We start from the raw sequence: 20,939 nt of genomic DNA on the forward strand, positions 1-20,939 counted from the left end.
GTTATCTATAATGAGGTTTATGGTTAAACTGTAAAATATCAAGCCTTGATTACATTTCTGTGTCATTAAGGTTCGATAACGACACCCTGGGAACTATTTAAAATTTTCTTTGAATGTATAATCAGCCAATATATCTGTATAAAAAATGATTCACGCTGCGTCAGATCACAAAACTCCATTATCAGCCAAGCTCTCCCTTTGAAAACCCCCAATAAAAACACTCAGCAGTGAAATAAATGATTTTTTTTAAACAAGCACAGTGTTCGTTCTGCAGTAACTGTTGAAATATTGATCCCAGCAGCTCTTTTCACAACAGACAACAGACAAACTGTGTAAAACCACCAATAACATTAACAATGCCTCGTGCTGTTGTTCTACTCAAGTGTCGTCTCGTCCACGCTGGTGCTGCTCAGAAAGATCAGAACGACCAACAATCCAAACACTTTTTAAATATTTTATTTTAAAAAGGGAGTTGGAGCGTTCACATCTCTTTTTCCCCCAAAACCACCAATGTTTCAGAAATAAATGCTGACCTGGTCGCTGACTCCACATATAATGCAGATCCTATATATCACAAAAAAGATGCACATTGTCACAAATGAAGATGAGATTGTTCGGAAAAACACGTTTTCTCATTTGCACATCACGGGCGGACACATATCGACAGTATGTTGTGTATATAAACATAAACTTATAGAAGGAGCACAGATAACGCACACAGTCTCACGTCCACACACACTTAATACTTTTAGTTGTACATTTACACACATACAGTACATGCACGCACACTTTCACATACAGAAACCCTTTATAACGAGACAAAAGATTAGATTTGGTCCCAAGCAACCGGTTTATAGGCAGTTAATTACGAGAACCAGGAAATATCTCGTACCACACTTGGTAAAAAAAGTGTCAGTTTTGTGTTTCGTGTCAAATTTTCACAATTTTTTTTGCTGAAATTAATATGAAAATCTTTTGGGGTAACTTTTTTGGTTATGACAGATACAAATAAAAACAAATATTTTTTCTGTTTAGTCACCTGGAATAAAAAAAGTTTAGTTTGACACCAGCACTTTTCTTTCAGCCGACCTCAAATAACGGGGATTGTTCTCTGAGCTGTGATTTGTTTTTGCTTCAATTCGACCTCAGAGCGTCAAATCGATGAATAACTCCCCCAGTTTGACACCACAGGCAACTTTCATACAGAATACATTGTCACCAGAAAATCAACAAGTCTGGTGTAAACACAAAAACACATTCATTTATAGTATTTTACATATTTATAATATGAGGGTAACTATTTTGTTTCACCAGACAAGGAAAACATTTCATGAAAAGATTAACAATTGCACATAATCGTTGAGTAAAATATTGTCAAGGAGACAAGGAAACATTAAAAATGGAATTGCGATTAAAAATAAATCAACATTTGAACAAAATTGTACATTCGCTTTTCTTTATCCTCGACAAAATAAGGACAATGTCTTTTTTCTTGGAATAAAAAAAAAAATGTAAGAAAAGCTGCAGAGAACATGAAGAAGAAGCAAGTGTGTGTAAATAAAAGGTTTTAAAACAGACCCTTGCTTTTCTTCAGATTCTTTTGCTTCCAGTTTGGCAGCGCGTTGAACTCCGTTCGACTCATCTCAAGAAGTGTCTGAAAAACACAGAGGAAACATTCACAGTTTACAAATGACAAACTTTCTGGTCTAGAGCTGTATAATTACTTATCCATGTAATAATAATTAGGAAGTTATAAGTTTGTATACTTATTCAGGGTATCTGTTCTAACATGCCGTCACATACAAACCATATAAACGTCTCATCAGCAAAACAAAAATGCAACTGTCAAAAAGTTTCTACTTTCAATTTGACATTTCTTACAAACGCTTGAGTTTTTTTTTTTAAATGTTCCTGGTGGTGAAGTGTAGGCGTCCCACCTTGAAGTCCTGGTCGGACAGGTAGTCCTCCAGGCGCAGTGGGTCCACTCCCTCTGGCAGTGGTTTGCGTGTAAGCTCCTCGATGGAGTACTGCTCCTTACTGAGCCTAGACAGCGCCTCCTTCACCAAGACCACCTTGTTCTTAGAGCTCTCCCCCTGCTCACACACGCAAAACAGGTAAACAGATGTAAAACTGTGGTTTTCATTTAGCTCAAATTACACAACAGAACAGCAGGAAAGATTTATTTTGAGTCGAAGCTGCGATGCTCAGACACATCACAGTAAAAAGAGAAAGGTCTCTCACCTCGGGGGTGATGCTGGAATCTTTCTGCCAGTACGGGAAGATGTTAGTGAAGGTGAGGGGTTCACAGCCTGCGTGGACCAGATACGCCTGAGGGGGGCGCCGAGGGTTCTTCTCTGTAAACGACAAAAGGTGAATGATGCTTTTGAATTCAGTGACAAATAATGTGAACGACTCAGCTCTAATACACTCTCAGCAAAGATTCCTCCCGCGTGCGACCTCTGACCTTTGCAGTACTGCAGCACCGTCTCCATGGCACACTTCCTCTCGTTGTCCCAGCGCATCTTAGCAGAGCCGGTGCGCTGCGTGTCCTCAGGCTGCCAGCCCTGCCACAGGTACACCTCCATACGGTTATCCAGCAGGAACAGAGCTGGAGAAGTAATGACGCCAGGATTACACAGGGTTTCAGACTGAGAGGTAAATGAGTCTCCTGCTGTTGCTGTGACGGTTTGAAGTTTGCACTTTGAAATCCAGAGACAGGGAAGTGAACAAAAGTGTCTTTTAAACAAAATCACCGTGACAAGTTTTCATCAGTCCGAGATTTAAACAGGCAGCAAAGTGGAACTGAATGTTTTAGAGATGGGGGGGGGGGCAGATACTAGCATCAGTGGTACCTGGCTGTTGTGAGATGTAGAGGTTCTCCTGCAGGAACGGCATCGCCATGACTCCCTCCGTCACCCGAGCAGGGTACAGCCGCTCCTCCCCTTCGAAAACCCCAGAGCTGGCACTCAGCTTGAAGAGCCGGGCTGTGTAGTTGTACTTCCCGGGATCTGGGGGCAACGTGCAGCTCTCGTTAATGAGATGACTCAGCATGTGAGTGGTTTGTAGTGATGCGTCAGTGTGAGGACGAACCTTTCAGCATACAGTCGTACGCCTTCTTGTCCTTTAAGCCCAGAGCCTTCACGAACTCAGAGGGTTCAGCTCCTTCCTCCACCTCCTCAACCTTCACACTGCTGCTGCTGCTCAGACCCAACTCTGAGGGACATCTAACACACCCACAGAAAATAATACATGCACTTATTTTACACAGCCGGTACAACAGGAGCATCCATTGCACACACCTGCACGTGTCTTACCTCTGGGTTAGTTTGTCCGCAGCTCTCTTTGCGACCGGCCTGGCCCTGGCTTGTGCTTTACAGCCGTGCCACAGGTACAGCTTAGCTTTCTGGGCATTAAGAAGCACCAGACTGGCACGTGAGCGCAGATTGGAGCTCTGGCAGTTCACCTCCACCAGCGAGGCCTCCACCTCTGCCTCGCCACGGACACAGAACAACCTCCAGCCACCTGGACACACACACGGCGAGAACATATCCATAACCTGGGTGTTAGCACAAGTCTCTGAGATTGAACTAAGTGGAGACCCGCTCGGACGACGTGCATTGGTCTGTGAGCTGCTGTTTTCATGTTCAGCATCTGGGATGAGCCTGACTCGAGGACACGCCCATGAAAATTAAGATCATGTTACACAGGAGAAGATTTGAAACGAGTGATTGAGACAATAACCTCCTGAGGTAAAAGTTTACTGGGGTTACAAATTAAGTGTGAGGAGGAGTGTGGGAATATTTTTCAGAGCTGAAAAGAATTTAAAATAAAATCTATTACCTGTGTTGTTGGCTCCATCTTCTCTGCTGCCCTTGTGGATGATCAAACCTCCCTGGAAGAGCTGGAGGAAGCATGGCGGCTCTTTCCCCTGACTCACCAACACCTGGATCCAAACAAACCAGATGAGGAAGGTCAAACTTTTACAACGAACTAACTGCTAAACAGGAACATTTTATTGATGGTGTGATGAAGTGCGACCCACTTGTGACCCCCTGTGGCTGCCCAGCTCCACCGTCATTAAAGCTGAGGTTCCTTTCTCGCTGATGCTGGAGTGTCGGCCCTGCCAGAAAAAACACGCTGTCCTCTCTCGACCGGGAGCTCCGGCGCTCAGCTCTCCGGGTTTCTGCCGCTTCCCCACTGACGGAACAGAAACACAGTGATGAAATCTGCCACAGTTACAATTTGTATTTCCCAACTTTTCAGTGATGCCTGGATAAACTGTTGACTTTTTAAAAACCCGACTAACCAAGTGTGGTGACGGAGTATTTCCAGCGGATGATGTAGGCGTCGCCCTCGTGTAGCTGGCCCAGACTCTCTTCGGGCAGCTCCTCCTCACTGTGCTCTTTAATGTGCCAGGCGTCTACAGCTATAGTAGCCAGCTCTGCCTGCCTCCCGTCCTCCGTCCTCACGAGGCCGTGGCCCCGCTGGACATTGACTCCCTCCAGGACGGTCTTCACCGGCTCAGGCTCGTTGTCCAGCAGCTCTCTGGCATCGCACGGCTGCAGTTCCAAGTCAAATGGGGAGCGGACAGCGGAATGGACCGGACTCTGAGCAGACAGAACGTTTTTACTTGGTTTTTAATTTGTTACTTAACTTAGTTAAAAATGCAAATGTATGAATATATCAGTTATTCCATTGCTTGATGTTTCTGATCTCCTCTACCTTGATTTCCTCAGCTAGAGCTGCTTCCTCTTTCTTCTTCTCAGCCCAGTCCAGGAACTTCTCTCTGAACAGTGACGTCTCGTTGTGCTCCGACAGCCGGCCAAACAGAGCCCAGCTCGGACGACCCTCCCCCTGCCTGGATATCACACCCACACGCTATCAGTTAAGTGTTGTGTAGGTGTACTGACCAAATAAAACCACTAGGGGCTACAATAACACAACCAATAACCTTAATAACTTGTGTCACACTCACTGTGGCACATCCTTATTCGTGCAGGAGGCATCCAGAGGGTTGACTCTGCAGCTGCTGTAGTCGTAGCTGCCGCTGTAGAGCTGTTTGCCGAGTTTGACGGCTACTTTTCTGTCACCCAAGGGCACGTCTTTCCCGTGCCACACGTACACTTCACCGCCAAAGTCAAACACTAACACCTGGTTTGAGGTGTCGGCGGCAGCAGCAAGGAAACAGAACAGAGAGCATGTCTGGGTGTTAAAGCCGTTATCACACCATGCAAGACAACGAGAAGCATCAGACTTTCTATGCAGGACCTAAACTTTTATGGGGTCCGTTACTCTCTTAGTGGTTTTTACCTCCTTAGAGTCGAGCAAGGAGACACTCGGGATGGAGGCCCATGCATCATCATGAGGCACCAGTTTCTCTCCCTGGAGTCTGTACACCCCATTAGAGTCAAGAACCCCCGTCTCGTACAGCTCATCTTCCTCCGGCTCCCCTGCGCCTATAACACACACATACACACACACACACACACATTGCGGAGAGAAGAAGGTAAGCATATGTGCAGGACAGCAGGGGAGGCAGCACGGTAAGACAGGCGATCCTTCAAATGTTAAACCAGGCTTCAAGCCCGAGTCAGAAAACATCAACATGCCTGAAGTGTTCTTAAGAACAACAAGGGATACCCACAAACTTCTAAGTCAGTCAGTATTATAGAATTGATCAAGCTGTATTAAAGTGTAAGACAAATAGTCCACTGTTCTCCTTTACTTTGACTTCAAGGCCTTAATAAGATGTTGGAAGTCTGTCTATCTTTGCTGCTGAGCCAGGACAGAGAGAAAGCAGAAGAAGTGAGCTGTTCATTGTATGTGATGAGCCGAGACGACCTTATTTGCTGCTGTTAAACATAACAAATGTGTGTTTGCATGCACCTCTGTATTTGGTCTTTCCTCCCAGCAGACTCCAGAACTCTTTGGCCCATCTGCTCTCAGTGTTGATTCCTTCCTCCAGCAACGTCACCTGCGGCGCCTTACAGCCGAGGTCCCTCTTGGCCTGAACAAACGATGCCATCTCTGAAGCCTGGTCACACGGAGACATAATGTACAACGTGTTACAGCTGAACGCGGGTGGAAGATTTGTCTCTTTCTTTAAATTGTGTCCTTCGGCAGCATTTTTTAGTTTGAACTTAATCAAGCTGAAGCAGCACCTGTCTGAACACGATGCTGCTTCTGAAACATTCTCAGTTTGCGTGAGGTTCGCTACCTTGGCTTTCTCAATGACGTTGGCAAACTCTCCGCTCCACATGAAGCAGTGCTTTGGCGTGATGAGAAGGAAGCAGTCGCCGCTGTTCAGAGAGTGAGCTGTGGGCTCCACCAAGCGCACCTGGACGTGCCTCCGACCTAGAGACAGAAACCGCACATATTGCATTTATCGCACAATTAAACTAACTTCATATTCTTAACAAACACACCTGAGAGGAGCTTTAAGTGTAAATAAGTGTTGCAGGCAGCATTCAACAGGTATTCGTAGAAAACAAACACACAGCACATTCTCTCGTGTCTCTGACCTTTGATGCGAATCAGCATGAGCTTGTTGAAAGGCAGCGCACTGTTGTTGGTCACAACATCTGTGGACTTGACGCTGCGCAGGCTGACTTTGCGGAAGTTCTCCTTGCTGGCGAGACCCGCCAGGGCCACGTCGGCCAGGTTGTGCTTGGAGTGTTTTGCCACTGATGGGGAGAGCGAACAAGACGGTTAGCAACTACTGCAAGAATTTTGAATCATAACTGTGGAGTGATTTAATCTGCCGTCCAAAAGTGAAAACCACAAAGTGGCACATACTACATGTAAGCATGTAAGTATGTATGTCACGTTTCCTCTTTTATTGTGAAAAGGTCACTAAGGTCAGCCAAGTCTGTGCAGAGTATAAATAGAGAACTGAATATAGAGAGTACACAGTCAGCAGAGACACAGAAACATATGTCAGGTAGAAAACTATTAGAGCTGCTCAGAACCTCAGATCATCTGACTGATAGTTTTTGCTTGTATGCTGAGTGTTTACAGTGCACACATTTACGTTCTATCAAACTTTTAAGAATCTTACTCCTCTCCACTTGGATCCTCTTGGTTTCCACTGAGGCCACGTTGAGCCTCTGTTCGGTGTAAACCTGCCGGAGGTCGTTGCGGGCAGCCAGAGCTCGAAGAGGGTTCCTGGAGCCCTGATTTCTCCGGGCGGGTCGCACTGCACGCTTGTGTTCTGTTACGGCTGAGATGAGTCTAATAATAAAGTAAATACAAGTGTTTTAATAATACTTTTAAGTGAAATGGTTAGGATATGTTTGAAAAGCCACTGGTGAATTTACTGACTTTGGTGTATCGGCCTGAATCTGGCTGAGGTCCTCCTCTGTGACGACCACGCTGGAGTCCTGGAGCGCGGAGGGTGAGACAGATCTGTAGAAGTTACCGAACGTCTCCTCGTCATCCAGGGTCATCACTTCTTTCTCCGTCTCTGCCGTCACCTCAATGGTGGACGTCTTGCTTTTGCTCACGCCTGACCCGCCCGCCACAACATGAGAAAACAGGAAGTGTTACACAGACCATCGGATATTTGTGCTTTTGGCTTCAAGTGTGAGGACAAGAGTAAGTCCATGATAACACAATGTATAGTTAAATATAAACTTATGTGGAAAACACTAAGCAACAGCTGGACTGTACCTTTGTTGTGGAGCTTGTCGAGGAAGGACTCGAGTTTGTCGAGACGTTTATCTCCTTCCACCTTCACATCAGATCTACTGGAGATTTCTGTCCATTAGAAACAAACACGTCTGTTAAATTGTGGTTTTGTTGCAGAACAATTAAATAATTAATTTTGAAAGTCAGTAAATAACTTTGTCATCTTGAATTAGTGGCACATACGACACATACGGCCACAAGAGCCTAGTTCAATCATCCATATGGTGATTGACTCAGCGATCGTACCTTCATGCGGCTTCACAGGCGTGGCGTTAGATTTCTTGAGAGCGTTCAGAGGCGACTCCTCTGAGACAACACCTGATGGAACACGGGGGGAGAATTAGAGCTCATGATCATTATTTGTGACACATTCATGTGACAGATATCTTCCTGAAACTGAATCCTGATTGGTCACGTGTGGACTTCGATATCACAGGATCCATTTCCTGATCGCTGTTGCTGTTATTGTTTTCTCGTTCCGGGTGAAATCCCCTCAGAATAAACTCACCTCTCTTGGCCATGCGTCCAGCCACAGTGAACTGGACGGAGTCATTGGCTGCTCCTTTGCCTTTGTTCTTCCACTGCTCCTCCTTCTCCTTGAGGATCTTCATCCGCTCCGTCAGCGACATCTTGGGCTCCATTTCTACACCGGACTTCTGTGGAGAATAAAATCCAATTTCAGACATGGAATCTTCGTAAGGAGTAAAAATGTTTTAATCTACTGTCCGTTTAACTTTTTTGTTTTTTTGCAGTTCTGAGGACACACACACACACACACACACACACACACACACACACACACACACACACACACACACACACAAATCCATGAGTCAGCAAGAAAGGTTGCATGAGGACAGGAAAGGGAGATTACTGATGATGGTGAAAGACGATAATGTAGTGAAGCGAACACACAGGCAGGCATTATTTTATCTAAGCCAGCTATGAAAAAAAACATTATTTTATTCATGATTTCTGGAGGAGAAAGCAAATAGTTCCACAGAAGTTCTTACTGTGTAAGTCAAGCTTTATTTTTACAACAAAAAGGCATGAAGGATGTTGAGTCCTGATAATAAAACACAGAATCCCTGTGTATACACCGAGGCCGTCCATCACCCCGTACACAGCAGAGCTTTTATACATGATTTACTCCTGCTGTCATTTCTGCACCTGAACTCAACCATAAAAATGAATTAGCAGAGGTTTACTGCCCCCTGGTCCCAGTGGACCCCCGGAGATGTGGAACAGTAATTAATGATATTCCACTCCTGAATATTTGAAGCGTTTTATTGTGCTGTCTGGGCTTTTTTTTTTTTTACAAGCTGCCACCCCTTACTCTTTCACTTATAATGAGTAATTCACTGGGGGTAATGTAGCATGAGCATCAACTTCCTTTCAGCAGTGGGTAACCCTCGAGAAAATCTATTCCTGAAACACCGAAATTAACTTCCAAGCAGACGAGAAACATGATGTTGAAGACAACTGTTGAGCAGCTGCTGACTAAACAGGCAGAAGAAGACAAAAAAAACACAAACAAAAACTCTACACACTTGATTTGTTTGAATGTATTCACTGTAAATTACTGTGTGTTCTGAAACATACAACATTTATTCATATGAGGGCGACAGAGCGGTTTTGTGCTGCATGAAATTAAAGTGAATGATAAACAAATGTTTCCCCAAAACCGAATGTAGCTTGTTACAGTCATAAAGGAATTTTCTCAGTGGATGAAAGATGGTCTGTGTGATCTGCTGACTGTCAGTCTGCAACTTAAAACACCAGCTCTGCTGTTGGTTCTGCAGAGTCAACTTAAACAGCCGCAGATGTCAAAAGCTTTAAGATGAAAAAGATGTTGAACTGCAGCCAGGCCGATGTCAGTGAGGCATTAGAAAAAGGAAAAGTCCATGAACGGTATTAATAGTCTATTCTCGAAATGTAAGTGAATGTAGGAAATTGATGGGATGGAGGCTGGAGGATTTGCAATGGCAATTTTCCCATTCAAATTTCTCAAGAGCTGAAAGTGACATTTTAAATCTGTTTGTTTTATTTAGCCGACATTCCAAAACCCAGACATATTCAAGTTTGTCATGTTTTTATCGTGTTTGACAAAGAAAAGTAATTCTCCAACCTGCTGAACCAGAGGAGCTGCTGCTCTAACAAACGCACCTCAGTTTGAAAGTCCTGATATTTTAATACTTTCTTTACTTTTCATTTCAAGGTAAAAAATTAAACAGTCAAACTGTCTCATTCTGAGCAAACTTCAGTTTCTTTCAAACAATCTTCCACTCACCCACCCCCTCCCCCCCTCACCGCACACAATGGCAAAGGTACAAGTGGTAACAGACTTTTTCCTCCTCTAATGTCAAACACGTTGCACATTGTGTTCAAATATTAGCGTGACATGAGACAAAGTTCAAAGCAACACATTTAATCCCACCGACATGCAGAGAGACGACACGCTGCGGCCGGACATCAAAGTGGACGACTGATTTCACAACATCGGAGAATTTGACACAAACTCACACACAGATGTTTCTGCACCCACAGGTCCTGGATGTAGCGGGGAATGAGTGGGGATGTGAGTTTTTAGGTTTTTATAATAGACGCGCATGTATAAATGAAGAAATCCTTTTGTACGGACTCTGCATTCATTTCATCCTTATTTGTCTTCTGAAAGCTTCTGGATACGAACGAAGCAAAAGTAAAGAAGCAGTACCACAGGAAATCATGGGGGGACAGCGAAGCCAATCGTGAGACGACCATAAGACACGAGGAATCCATTTCAACACAGGATTCGAGATGTATTCAGTGACATCACAGACACAACAACGTGGTCGTTCTCAAGACGTTATCGCAACCTTCTCCACTGCGGCCGTGTCCGTCTAACAAAACAAGCAAAGGTTGAACAGTCATGCTACAATATGTGTCACAGCCCTGCAGCATTCTCCCGCACTGACACAGCCCCTCCAACCAGCAGCCCATCTCTGGAGTCAATCAGAGGAGGGGAATACCTTGGGCTGACAAGACCCCAGAGACGGGGGAGGAAAGGAAAGAGCTTGGGGCCTTAAAGCCTCACAGGAAACTATTTTTCTCAGCCCTGCCTGACTGTACGGAGCAGGCCGCTCCTCCGCCAAACCACTGACACAGATATCAACCAACCGAGGGCCAGCAAACCGCATTCATGTAGCAACAACGAGTGTGTCGACAGCTCTGATTCCTCAGAGCGTGTGAGAGATTGTGCAGGGCACAGGTAGAGTGAGAAGGATGGAATATGAAGATGTGACTTCCATGCAGGTTGCCTCATACATACGCACTCACCTGAAGGGACAGGGAAAGGCTGACAGGCAGGTGTCAAAAAAAGGGTCCACAGTTGGGGGACAGAGGAAACTGGAAAGAAGGGTAGAAAGGAAGAGGAAGTTGTAGGAAGAGAAGAGGAAAGAAAAACGATCTGGAGGAGAAAGAGCAAGGTAGGGCAAAGTCAGACTGCAGCAGCTGTCGTGAGCTGGTTTCAGCTTAGAAGACCAACAGACACGGGTCATTTGAAACCTGGCATCACGTTTTGGGAGAGTGAGAGAAAAGGCAAAAGGGAAACAGACTGTTTATAACAACGCATGAGGAGAGAGCAAAACACCATAAACTGAGAGCGATGCACATGTGAATCATCCTGACTTCCCACAGCAGGAATCTGGCTTCATGATTTAGTTGGGAATCGTAATAAATTGGATTTAATAAACTCATCTTTAACTGATTATCTCAGCTATTTTTTTTTCTGGGAATCACCGCGGCTCAGAGACAATATTTCCCACTGAGTGTTAATGGAGTGACATGTCTGTGGGGGAGCTGCGGTGTCAGTGTTTTGATTTGTGGAGAGACTCGTCTACGGTGAGTCATCGCTGGGAAACAAAAACTAGACACTTAGCAAATCCGGCAGGATTTAAAACAAAACCTTTCAAATATTATTCTAATGTCTGCATGGATTTTGTAAAGGACTCTAAAATTTGTAACTTATTCCAAAACCTGAATTGATATTGACAGAGCAGCAGTTTTCTTTTGTGGATAACATTAATCATTAACTGGTGAAAGGCTGCAAACAGTCAAAGTAACTTATTATTAACGATCATTATCCAAAACACGACAGACTTTTAAATTTAATTTACAACGAGGCCTCACTTTACAACACGACCACGGTGCACGGAGCACGGAGCAGCGTAGCGGGCTTTACAGGAAACATCTGGAGCTGGTTGGAGATGACCGTGGTGTGTACCATGCATGTTACATTCCCTGGTCTCCCACATATCAAACAAAGAGCAACAACATCTGTTTGGGCTTGGCAGGGTACCAGATGGATCGACAAGCCTGAACACGAAAACCAAAAGGGCTTTTTCTTCAAGGTAGAAATGTAACAAGAATTATCAAATTCTACTGGACGCCACACAGATAAAACTTTTTGATGTGAGTCAGAACAGGCACAGAAATCCTGATAGTCTCCTGAAATTGGAGTTTGAAGTTTCTCCAGTTGTAAAAACTCTGGATAAAGTCTGAATGAGCTCATGTGGGAACACAGCGGGAGAAAATCGATATCTCTGGATGACAAAGAGGAGTCATTAACGGAGAAAACACAGACGAACATGTCAGCGAAAGAAATAAACAAAAACACATGATCTCTGCAGCCGGATTCAAACGTTAAATCCTGGGTTCTGCGTGTTCCAAACTCCGGATAATGTCCAGACCCAATTGTCTTGAGTTTCTGTCCGACAGCGGCTTTAGTTTCCCAGAGATCAACAGTAGCAGAACAAGTTCCAGACCGAATCATACTGAATCAAAGGAAGGAGTCTGCAGACTCTTTTAGGTTGCGGTTGCAGCCTTTGCGCCATTAACGGAATTACACTAAATTACATGGACTCTGTTGATTTATCATAATGAAAACAGACCCTTCAAATGTAACATGACATCAGTATTTAAATGAATGAAGATTATGGCGGCCCGCACTTTCTTATAAAGTGGATTTATTCTAAGTTTAGCTCATCTTTGGATGAAGGATGAAGCCAAACCATAAAAAAAAAAAAAAAACCCCAAGAGGTTTCCTGACCTCGACAGTCATCGAGCGCAGAGAAGCTTCATACGTATAAACATGTCATCACTTCAGTCGTTTTGGTTTTTCCTCCACTGGAATATCATTAGCTAATTACAAAGGGTCCTTATGAGGGTTATTATATAGTCTAATGGGTTTTTTTTGGGGGGGGGGGGGGGGGGGGGCACGTAGTAACCTCCGTGGACTTTCATCACTTCTTCAAAACGTGTCTGTGTCTATGAAACGCTGAATCCTCTGCATGTTTATATCCATTTGTGAAAGTGTATGAAGAACACAAAGCTCACTTGTGGAGAGGAATTATTTTTCTAACTTTGAGAAGAGGAGAAGAGAGACTCTGTAAAACCCAGTAAAGGAAGCAGGCATTAGCGTGGAAGGTTTGCAGGTGTTTGTTCGCGGTGTTAGGTTTTATTTTTCTAAGGGAGGGGGAGGGAGGGAGGGTGTGTCTCTCTTTCTCTTTGTGAGGCTAACTAAGCTCTGGATCACTGGCTTTGGCAACACCACTTCTAAATCTGCTGCAACCCCCGAGCCCTCCGAACCTCACGCCCTCTTGGCAGCAGCTCCGAGGGAAACGAGCTGATTCAGCAGAGGAAGAAATGTGTGCACGGCCAAATCTGTCTTTCCCTGTGAACGACGCTGAGGGGAAACCTCAACATGTGGCAGGATCTGCTCATTAAAACCAACACCATTGTAAAGAAAAAAAAAAAAAATTGGCTTTAATTTTTAATAACTCTTGCAGACCTGTTATTCCTCCCACATGACCAACAAGTTTACCTCACCACACTGAAGGAGAGGTCGCCTAATAACTCACTCACCTTTTTCTTCCAGGCATTTTCAGCATCGTGGAGCTGATTGAAGCGATCGGCGAGTGACGTCTGGATCAGCTCGGATGGTTTTGACTTCTTCAGTCTGTCCTTCTTCTCATCTTTACTGCTGAAGTCTGACAGTCTGAAAACGGATAAAGACAATACATACGGCTTAACCATAGAAAGGGTTCCAGAAATGAATCCAATACTGCCATCTTGCATATTTAGAGCCAGATTCCATGCAGTCAGCATTGTGGTATGTCGCCGTGGTAGCGGGTTCCCGCTAATACACTCGTTCAACCGTTTATGAGTCAGTCTCAGCTGTCAATCATGACATTTCACTCCGTTTTTATTGCATCAAATAACTCACTGGAAACATGAACACTGAATTTACGATTTAGTTTGGTCCATGTCCCATCCATTAACATGGAGGAGGCCTGGTTTGACGTGTGCTGCAGCCAAGCCCTTTGGCCTCACTGTAGGGAGCTGTCACGTCGTCCATCTTTATATAAAGTCTCAAGGCTCAGATGAAAATGAATTCATAAGGTTTAAATATTGATCATAAGCTAGAATTCATACGAGCGCTGCTAATTGATTCATTAGTGATTAACTTCATCAGACAATTTAGTCCTTTGCTTTACTACTTTACTGTGATGCTGTGTTAGTGTTCATCCAATGACCTCTGTTTGTGGGAGGAGCCAACACTTCCATCCAAGCTGCTCTCCAGCTCCTCAACATCCTCCGACACTGTGGACGTCTTCTCCAGACTCTCATCAGGCGAAGGACTCTGCATCTCCTCAAAGCTTCCTCTGCTGCTGCTGCTGCTGCCCTCGCTGTGCTGTCTGTTGATGCTGAAGCTCCCGCCGTCTGTGACATCTTCAGTCAATGACTCATCCTCTCCTTCGTTTTCCTCGTTGTCCTCATCCTCGGGTTCTTCCTCCTCTTCCTCCTCCTCCTCCTCCTCCTCTTCATCCTCCTCCTGTGTTTCTTCCTCGCTCTCATGGTGACTGAGGGTGACGCTGCTTTGCCGAGCCGGTGGGCACTCAGGCGTCGAGCCCTCGCTGTGGTCCGACTCCACGCTGGTGGAGCGGCTTTTCTTTAGGATTCCCTTGATGCCTCGAGGGCCCGAGTCTTGACGTTGCAGAGAGGCAGGCTGGCAGGGAGGGGAGGGAGGGGGAGAGGCGTCTCTGTGCTTGCTGTCAGAAAGGAGACTGGAAGGCTGGTGGAGACAGAAAGAGAGACAGAGTTTTCTTTTACTACTATATTTATAATATCTGGAAAAGACTATTAAACTGCAGGAGCAGTTTGTTCTACTGCGCTTGATTATAGCACATAACTATCTCTGAGCACATTTTCCAACAGCGACTCCTCTGCAATTTCCACATAAACGGAAAAACATTCTCCCATTACCCAAAGTCTCAAAGACTAAAATATATGCAACCATGTACACAAACATGTAGTTTCAGCTTTCAGTGACCTGTTAAATGGGACAAACCTCAATTTCATTCAGAGCCTTGTTCAAACCTGCTTCTTACAAATTTTAAATATTGGAATTTATTCTTCATTCTTCACCTCTCACAAACACCGGACGTAGAGAACACATCATGAAGTCCTCACCGAACGACAGTGGCTCCCCATCCACTACAGAATTCAGTTTAAGATTCTAATGGTAACTCTTAAATCACTGCATGGTCTGACTCCGCTTTCTATTTCAGAACTCTTAACCCTTCACTCGGCTCGGAGACTCCTGAGATCACAGAATCAAATGTTGTTAAAAGGCGATCATGCTTTTTACTCTTTTAGCTCCGACCCTGTGAAAGAAACTTGCCCAAGAAACAGAAAAAAGAAAATTATCTTAGAGTGAAACAGTGTGAGAGAGAGAGAGAGGGACGGAAGGATTTGCCTACAAATCTCAAATACTTGTTTGGCACAACACAACAGTTTGTTGTGCTTTCCAGGAATGAAAAACGTATGTGAAGTAATATAGCAAACTCTCTTGTAATCCAAGATAGAGGGATAGTTCACCCAAAAATGAAAATTCACTCTTATCTATCTACTAATATTCTTTAACAATACAGGTTTCAAAACACAGTGAACGATCACGAAGAAACAAAACGAATCCATTTGTGTTTGTTCAATTTATCTCTTAGATGAGACAACTGCAGACAAGCTACTGACAGGTCAAAGGTTGTGAGGGAGATGGAGAATACACTGAGGCTGACTGGATGTTAAAGTGCAACGCTAACCAGCTGGTGAGCCGCTTCGATGGAAAACACCATGTGCACAACACGTGGGGCGCTTGTGGAGTCGAGTGCGTGTGCGTAATCACTTTAAGATGTGGTGACGTGTGTCAGTGTTGAAAATGAATTACAATCTACACATCCACTGCAAAAACAAAAACCTAATGTAAATATGACGGAGCCAAGCCTGAGGTGAGTCAGAGCTCTGGAATTGAATCGCATGCAGCGGTAAGATTTTTCAGACGTGAGCGTTGGTCAAAAATATTATCTTTCCAAACACAATCCACAGAGATGACTTCTGCATTCGAGCCTCTGAGTTATGAAAACCATGTGACATTTTTGAGATACCTTTACGAGGAAAAACTCACCTTTTTTCCCTCTGCGGTGGCATCGTATTCACACTGCTCGTTCCACGAAGGTTCATCTGAGGCCTCCTTCTCCCCCATTGTCTCGCCTGTGTCAGATTTATGAAGCCTGAAATATCAGGGAGAAAAGGACAAAGACGTTGGAAACAAAGGTTAAATCAAAAACTGAAACTCAATCCTGAAGAATCCGTCTTCGTGCAGTTTAAATAAAAGTTCTGCTGCAGGAGGTTTTGCACGGAACGGTGTGAATGATTGTTCTCCTGTATTATCTCTAACAATAAGAGCTTTGCAGAAATACACAAACAATCATTTGGTGCTTCATTATCAATCTAGGCACTGGACCAGTGTTGTGACGATGAAAGTAGAATTCACTAATGGCTCATCTTCTGAACAGTGTTTGAATTGCAGATTTGAATGTGGTTTCATACGAGGTAGGAGTTTTTTTGAGACACAGATTGATGAATTGCAGTTCCTTGTAATGTGAGTGTTATTATTTTGCTTTTGTTGTTATTTCTTCAAAGTGGATTTTTCGCTATAAAATTGTTTTTTCTAGTTTATTAGAAACAGTGAAGCTTTGCTCAAAATGCACTGAACCGAGAGGGAAACTGAAAACAGTTCAAACTTTTAAACTATTAACTTCGGCCTGGTTTGCATCACCATGGTTACCACAGAGCAATGAGTGTTTGTGTACCTACAGTATGTGTGTGTCTGTGCAAGACAGGGAGGTAATAAAGGCGGGCTCTGCAGGTCTATCTGGTTTATCTCTGCAGTTAATCACATCAATGCACAACCTTTCAATTGCTCTGTAATTACCTCTGCACTCGGCCTGTGTGAGAGCGTCCCTCGGTTTAAAGTTCTTCACTCCGCTCCTGTTTTACATGTAATGTATCACCATCGATAAATCTTTTACTCGACTGGTGACGAAGACGACTTCAAAGCTTACATGTGGTTCCTCTGATAGATCGGTGACATTAAAGAAACGTGTGAACCTGCTCACCTGGTAAAGGCTTCGTCCTCCTCACTGCTCATTAGACGTTTTACTGCATCATCGGCGTGGCGACGGCTGCTCCCATCTCCTGTCCCCTCCAGGTCCTACAGGCAGAGAGAAGAGCTGAAGATTAGGAGCTGGAGTTTAGAAATCCGACGACTTCGGCTGTAAACAAACCTTGATCAAGGAAGTGAATGAATGAGTAAAGCTCCACCCCCCTCCACTGGAGCAGATAAACATGTTGAGTTTCTTAGAGGTCGATGCTGTGGTGGGTGTGAGATAGTGAAGCAGAGTTTTACTGGACTGTGAGGAAAAATACCCAACCTTGAGTCATACAGTGCAGAAAAACTAAATAATGACAAATACTGCCAGTGCTGCATTTTCCACAGTAAATGATCCTTAAGGAAGTATCTTTATTTGCTATTTAGTACGAAATTCTGCTGCAGAAAGCTCTGTGTTTTAGTTTTTTTCTTTAATTCTGAGGTATTAGTATTCTTTTAATTTCTCAGTTTTGCGTCTGCCGCATGTTAAAAAACGTCATCAACGTGTCCACTCGCTTGCAGTGAACCACAGTGAGAATATCCTGCTCTAACTGGGGGGGGGGGCTAGCTGGAAAAACCTCTGGAAAACGTCCGGAGCAACTGGCTTTGACATTTGCGTTCTCACAAACAGCCCTTATATCCAAAATTCAGCGCATGTTTGAAAGCAGGGGAAAGTCACAAGACGTTCTAAAAACCTGCATAAAGTGTGACTCAGCTGTGGAGAGCTGTGTCAGTAAACAGTTCACCGCTGCCCCGGGGTGACACGGTGAAGATAAGTGGATCTCCAGCTGTGAGGAAAGCAACGGAAATCCAATGCTGTTTTTTTCTTCTTCACAAAATTACACACCAAAGCGCAACAGAATTAGAGGCCACTCACATTCTAACTACGATACAGATTATAGAGAAAGAACTGTGTGAATATATCGCCTTCTTTTTAAATACACTCTGGAAATTCAAAATTAAAATGAGCTGTGTCTTTCTCCAGAAGACTTAATGAACACGCCTCTGCCATGTTGGAAGGCAGACGCACTATAACCTCACTCCTCCTGCTGCTGCTGCTGGAGACACTGACTCACTGGCTTTCAACAGAGACTGTGGAGGAGAGAAGAGCGATAAGGGAAAAGTGAGGACAGCGAAGGAGCATCTGTCACTGCTGATGACTTTCAGACGAGAGACATTGAAAAGGAGGAACAGAGGGAGGGATGGAGGGAGAAAAAAATGTGATTGTAAGATGTAGCTTCTTTGGAGGAGCCTGTTTTCCCAGCAGGGTTTTCAGCACAGCAACTCGCTGCCATCTGGGTTCACTTGGCAAACCTTGGCACTGCTCCTGCTCTGTGAAGGCCAAGTTAGAACAACTATTTACATCCAATATCAGGAAACCTAACCACGTCCGAAACCCAAGCAGCCTGGGAAAACCCCGATACTCCGCTCATTTTTAAGCACACATGGGTATATCTCCCCATTGGATGAGGGGACATTATCAAGTTTTCCGAAGTGCACCCTCTAGACTTTTATTTTCCCACCGCTGCGTTTAAGACAACCATGAACTGTTTGTGCTGAAGTCACGGCTTTGGCCAAGTTTGCATCCAGGTGCAGGACAGCTCACTTCCAGAGAGGAGAGTTGAAGCAAACACCATCTGCTCTGGAAAAGTAAATCAGTGAGGAAAATGAAAAAGATGAAGTCTGGACCAGTTATAAAATATAGATATAGCATCATTCATACATTTTTATGTTTTGGAGCTTGGTTTACTGTGTGTTTGAAACTAAATATAGAGAGGATTTAAAAAAGCAGATGGTTGAGACATGTGTGAATCAGTAGCTGCTTTCAGTTTCAGACATATACTGAACTATGGGAAATCTGCTGATGTTATCCAGAGGGGCTGTATATGAGAAGGCAAATGTTTGAGTCAGTTGCTGCGGACATTCCCCGGAGTTTCGTCTGCCGGCCACCTCGTAAAAACTCTGGATAACGTCCAAATGAGAAGGATCAAGAAGACTCACCACAAGAAAGTGGCCGCATTGATGACGTTGAAAATGTGTATGAACAGAGAATCTGAAGTGAAAGCTTCTACGACAGTGGAAAAACAATGGAACAGGACAAAGAGCAAATATTCAAGCTATTTGTGATTTGTGTAACACAGACATGCAGGAGATGGAAGGAAAAGCTTTGATACTGTACCTTAAAAAGAGACTTTTTGGATGTAGAGGACGTCTTGGAGGAGTTGACATGTGTATCATCGACTAAAAGAGACAAACACAAGGTTGGTTATAGAAACAACAGTGAGATGATGTGTTTGATATCCACAGATGATAAGAACTGAGCACAGACTCACTGAGCACACACACACACACACACACACACACACACACACACACACACACACACACACACACACACACACACACACACACACACACACACACACACACACACACACACACACACACACACACACACACACACACACACACACACACACTTCAGGTCAAGTGGACGTTTTCCTCACAGGGGAAAACAGCTTGAAAAGTACAGACAGGAAAACTGACAGGATATAATCTCACCGGCTTGACTCATGAAAAGAGATACGTGCACTGGCCTCAGGTCGGAGTCTTTCAGGTCAACAATGAGAGTGACAGTGAGATATTATTCCCTTTGAAGGACGACGTTGACGTGTGTTTGCACTTACGTGTGAGAGAGAATGAAAATAAATCCTCATGTGAGTTTATCTAATCAAAACCAGCCCGAGAGTAGAATTAACTTCTAATCAGAACAAAAAGGAAACGATTAAATTTAATGGTATTCCAACCACAACACAGAATTCTTAAATCAGCTCACTTAATCCCAGTCTCCCATTTCTTTAGGAGTGTTTTTATTGTCCTAACAATCTTACTTTTCAAGCCAAAGAAAACAAAAGGAAGACGCAAATCCAAATAGTGGCATGTTTCTGACAAACTCCTCTTTTCCACTGGAAGAAAACGTTCACTTGAGGTCTATTAATACTCAGGTTATGATTTATGATTCAACGCTCCCCTGCTGACTGGAGCTGAGCGTGATTTAGATCAGATGATGAAACTTTAAGTATCGTCGACTGTTGATTCCTCTCAGACTCTCTCTAGTTTTGACTTTGAGCCAAACTTTTCTTACATCATCAATCCAAGAGAGAGAGAGATGGAAAAACCTCCACTTAACTTTACTGATTCTTCCATAAGTGCCGTCATCCATCACACGAGGCAGCTAAGACACAGGCCTTCGACCTTATTGAGGCCACTGGTGTCTGCACATGAGTGAATACATGATGCGTGATCTGAACACGTGTGTGTACTGAGGGATCAGATCTCATGACGTCTTTGGGTGCATTCACACATTCAGAGATCTGTGATGCATGTGGCTACATTTGCTTTTGAACTGTGAACGCACATATGAAGCTCTGCCTGCTCAGCTAACGTCCTCTGACCTGCTACAGTTTCACAATAAAAGTATTTGTATTCTTTTTCAGTGCCCGTACGTTGGTTGCTTTTGCCATGATTATTCCATAATCAATAAGGCCAGTGTCATGATTTTATTTATATCATACTCTGCTTCCCGACCTGTCTCACAGCCTCATACTTCTTCTCAACGAAAGTGCTCAACTTGTCTCTCTTCAGCTTCCCCTGTTACTTCGTCTGTGCTGCTGTTTTCATCCTCGTCCTCTCTCTCTGCCCCTCTTCTTATCTGGGTAGTTTT

The 20,939-nt window shown here is 44.1% G+C and overlaps 1 protein-coding gene across 3 annotated transcripts in view; it reads right to left on the reverse strand.

The window, feature by feature from the left end:
• Positions 1-440: 440 nt before the first annotated feature.
• Positions 441-20,939, reverse strand: part of svild (supervillin d) — a 38,808-nt gene continuing 18,309 nt past the window's right edge. For all 3 annotated transcript variants that reach the window (XM_069518144.1, XM_069518145.1, XM_069518146.1), the window contains exons 4-29: positions 19,395-19,456; positions 17,184-17,278; positions 16,190-16,295; positions 14,262-14,800; positions 13,591-13,723; positions 8,195-8,342; positions 7,933-8,004; positions 7,669-7,755; positions 7,321-7,504; positions 7,058-7,230; positions 6,522-6,683; positions 6,218-6,354; positions 5,887-6,034; positions 5,311-5,456; positions 4,976-5,151; positions 4,723-4,858; positions 4,307-4,607; positions 4,043-4,197; positions 3,841-3,943; positions 3,315-3,522; positions 3,091-3,224; positions 2,853-3,008; positions 2,465-2,608; positions 2,242-2,354; positions 1,938-2,093; positions 441-1,654 (exon numbers count right to left, since the gene is read on the reverse strand). In XM_069518144.1, the coding sequence (XP_069374245.1) occupies positions 1,568-1,654; positions 1,938-2,093; positions 2,242-2,354; positions 2,465-2,608; positions 2,853-3,008; positions 3,091-3,224; positions 3,315-3,522; positions 3,841-3,943; positions 4,043-4,197; positions 4,307-4,607; positions 4,723-4,858; positions 4,976-5,151; positions 5,311-5,456; positions 5,887-6,034; positions 6,218-6,354; positions 6,522-6,683; positions 7,058-7,230; positions 7,321-7,504; positions 7,669-7,755; positions 7,933-8,004; positions 8,195-8,342; positions 13,591-13,723; positions 14,262-14,800; positions 16,190-16,295; positions 17,184-17,278; positions 19,395-19,456 (4,061 nt within the window). In that variant the 3' untranslated portion in view covers positions 441-1,567. The remainder of the gene's footprint in view (positions 1,655-1,937; positions 2,094-2,241; positions 2,355-2,464; positions 2,609-2,852; positions 3,009-3,090; positions 3,225-3,314; positions 3,523-3,840; positions 3,944-4,042; positions 4,198-4,306; positions 4,608-4,722; positions 4,859-4,975; positions 5,152-5,310; positions 5,457-5,886; positions 6,035-6,217; positions 6,355-6,521; positions 6,684-7,057; positions 7,231-7,320; positions 7,505-7,668; positions 7,756-7,932; positions 8,005-8,194; positions 8,343-13,590; positions 13,724-14,261; positions 14,801-16,189; positions 16,296-17,183; positions 17,279-19,394; positions 19,457-20,939) is intronic.

This window comes from Paralichthys olivaceus, chromosome 21 (assembly GCF_024713975.1).
Source record: "Paralichthys olivaceus isolate ysfri-2021 chromosome 21, ASM2471397v2, whole genome shotgun sequence".
NCBI classification, from domain to species: Eukaryota; Metazoa; Chordata; class Actinopteri; order Pleuronectiformes; family Paralichthyidae; genus Paralichthys; species Paralichthys olivaceus.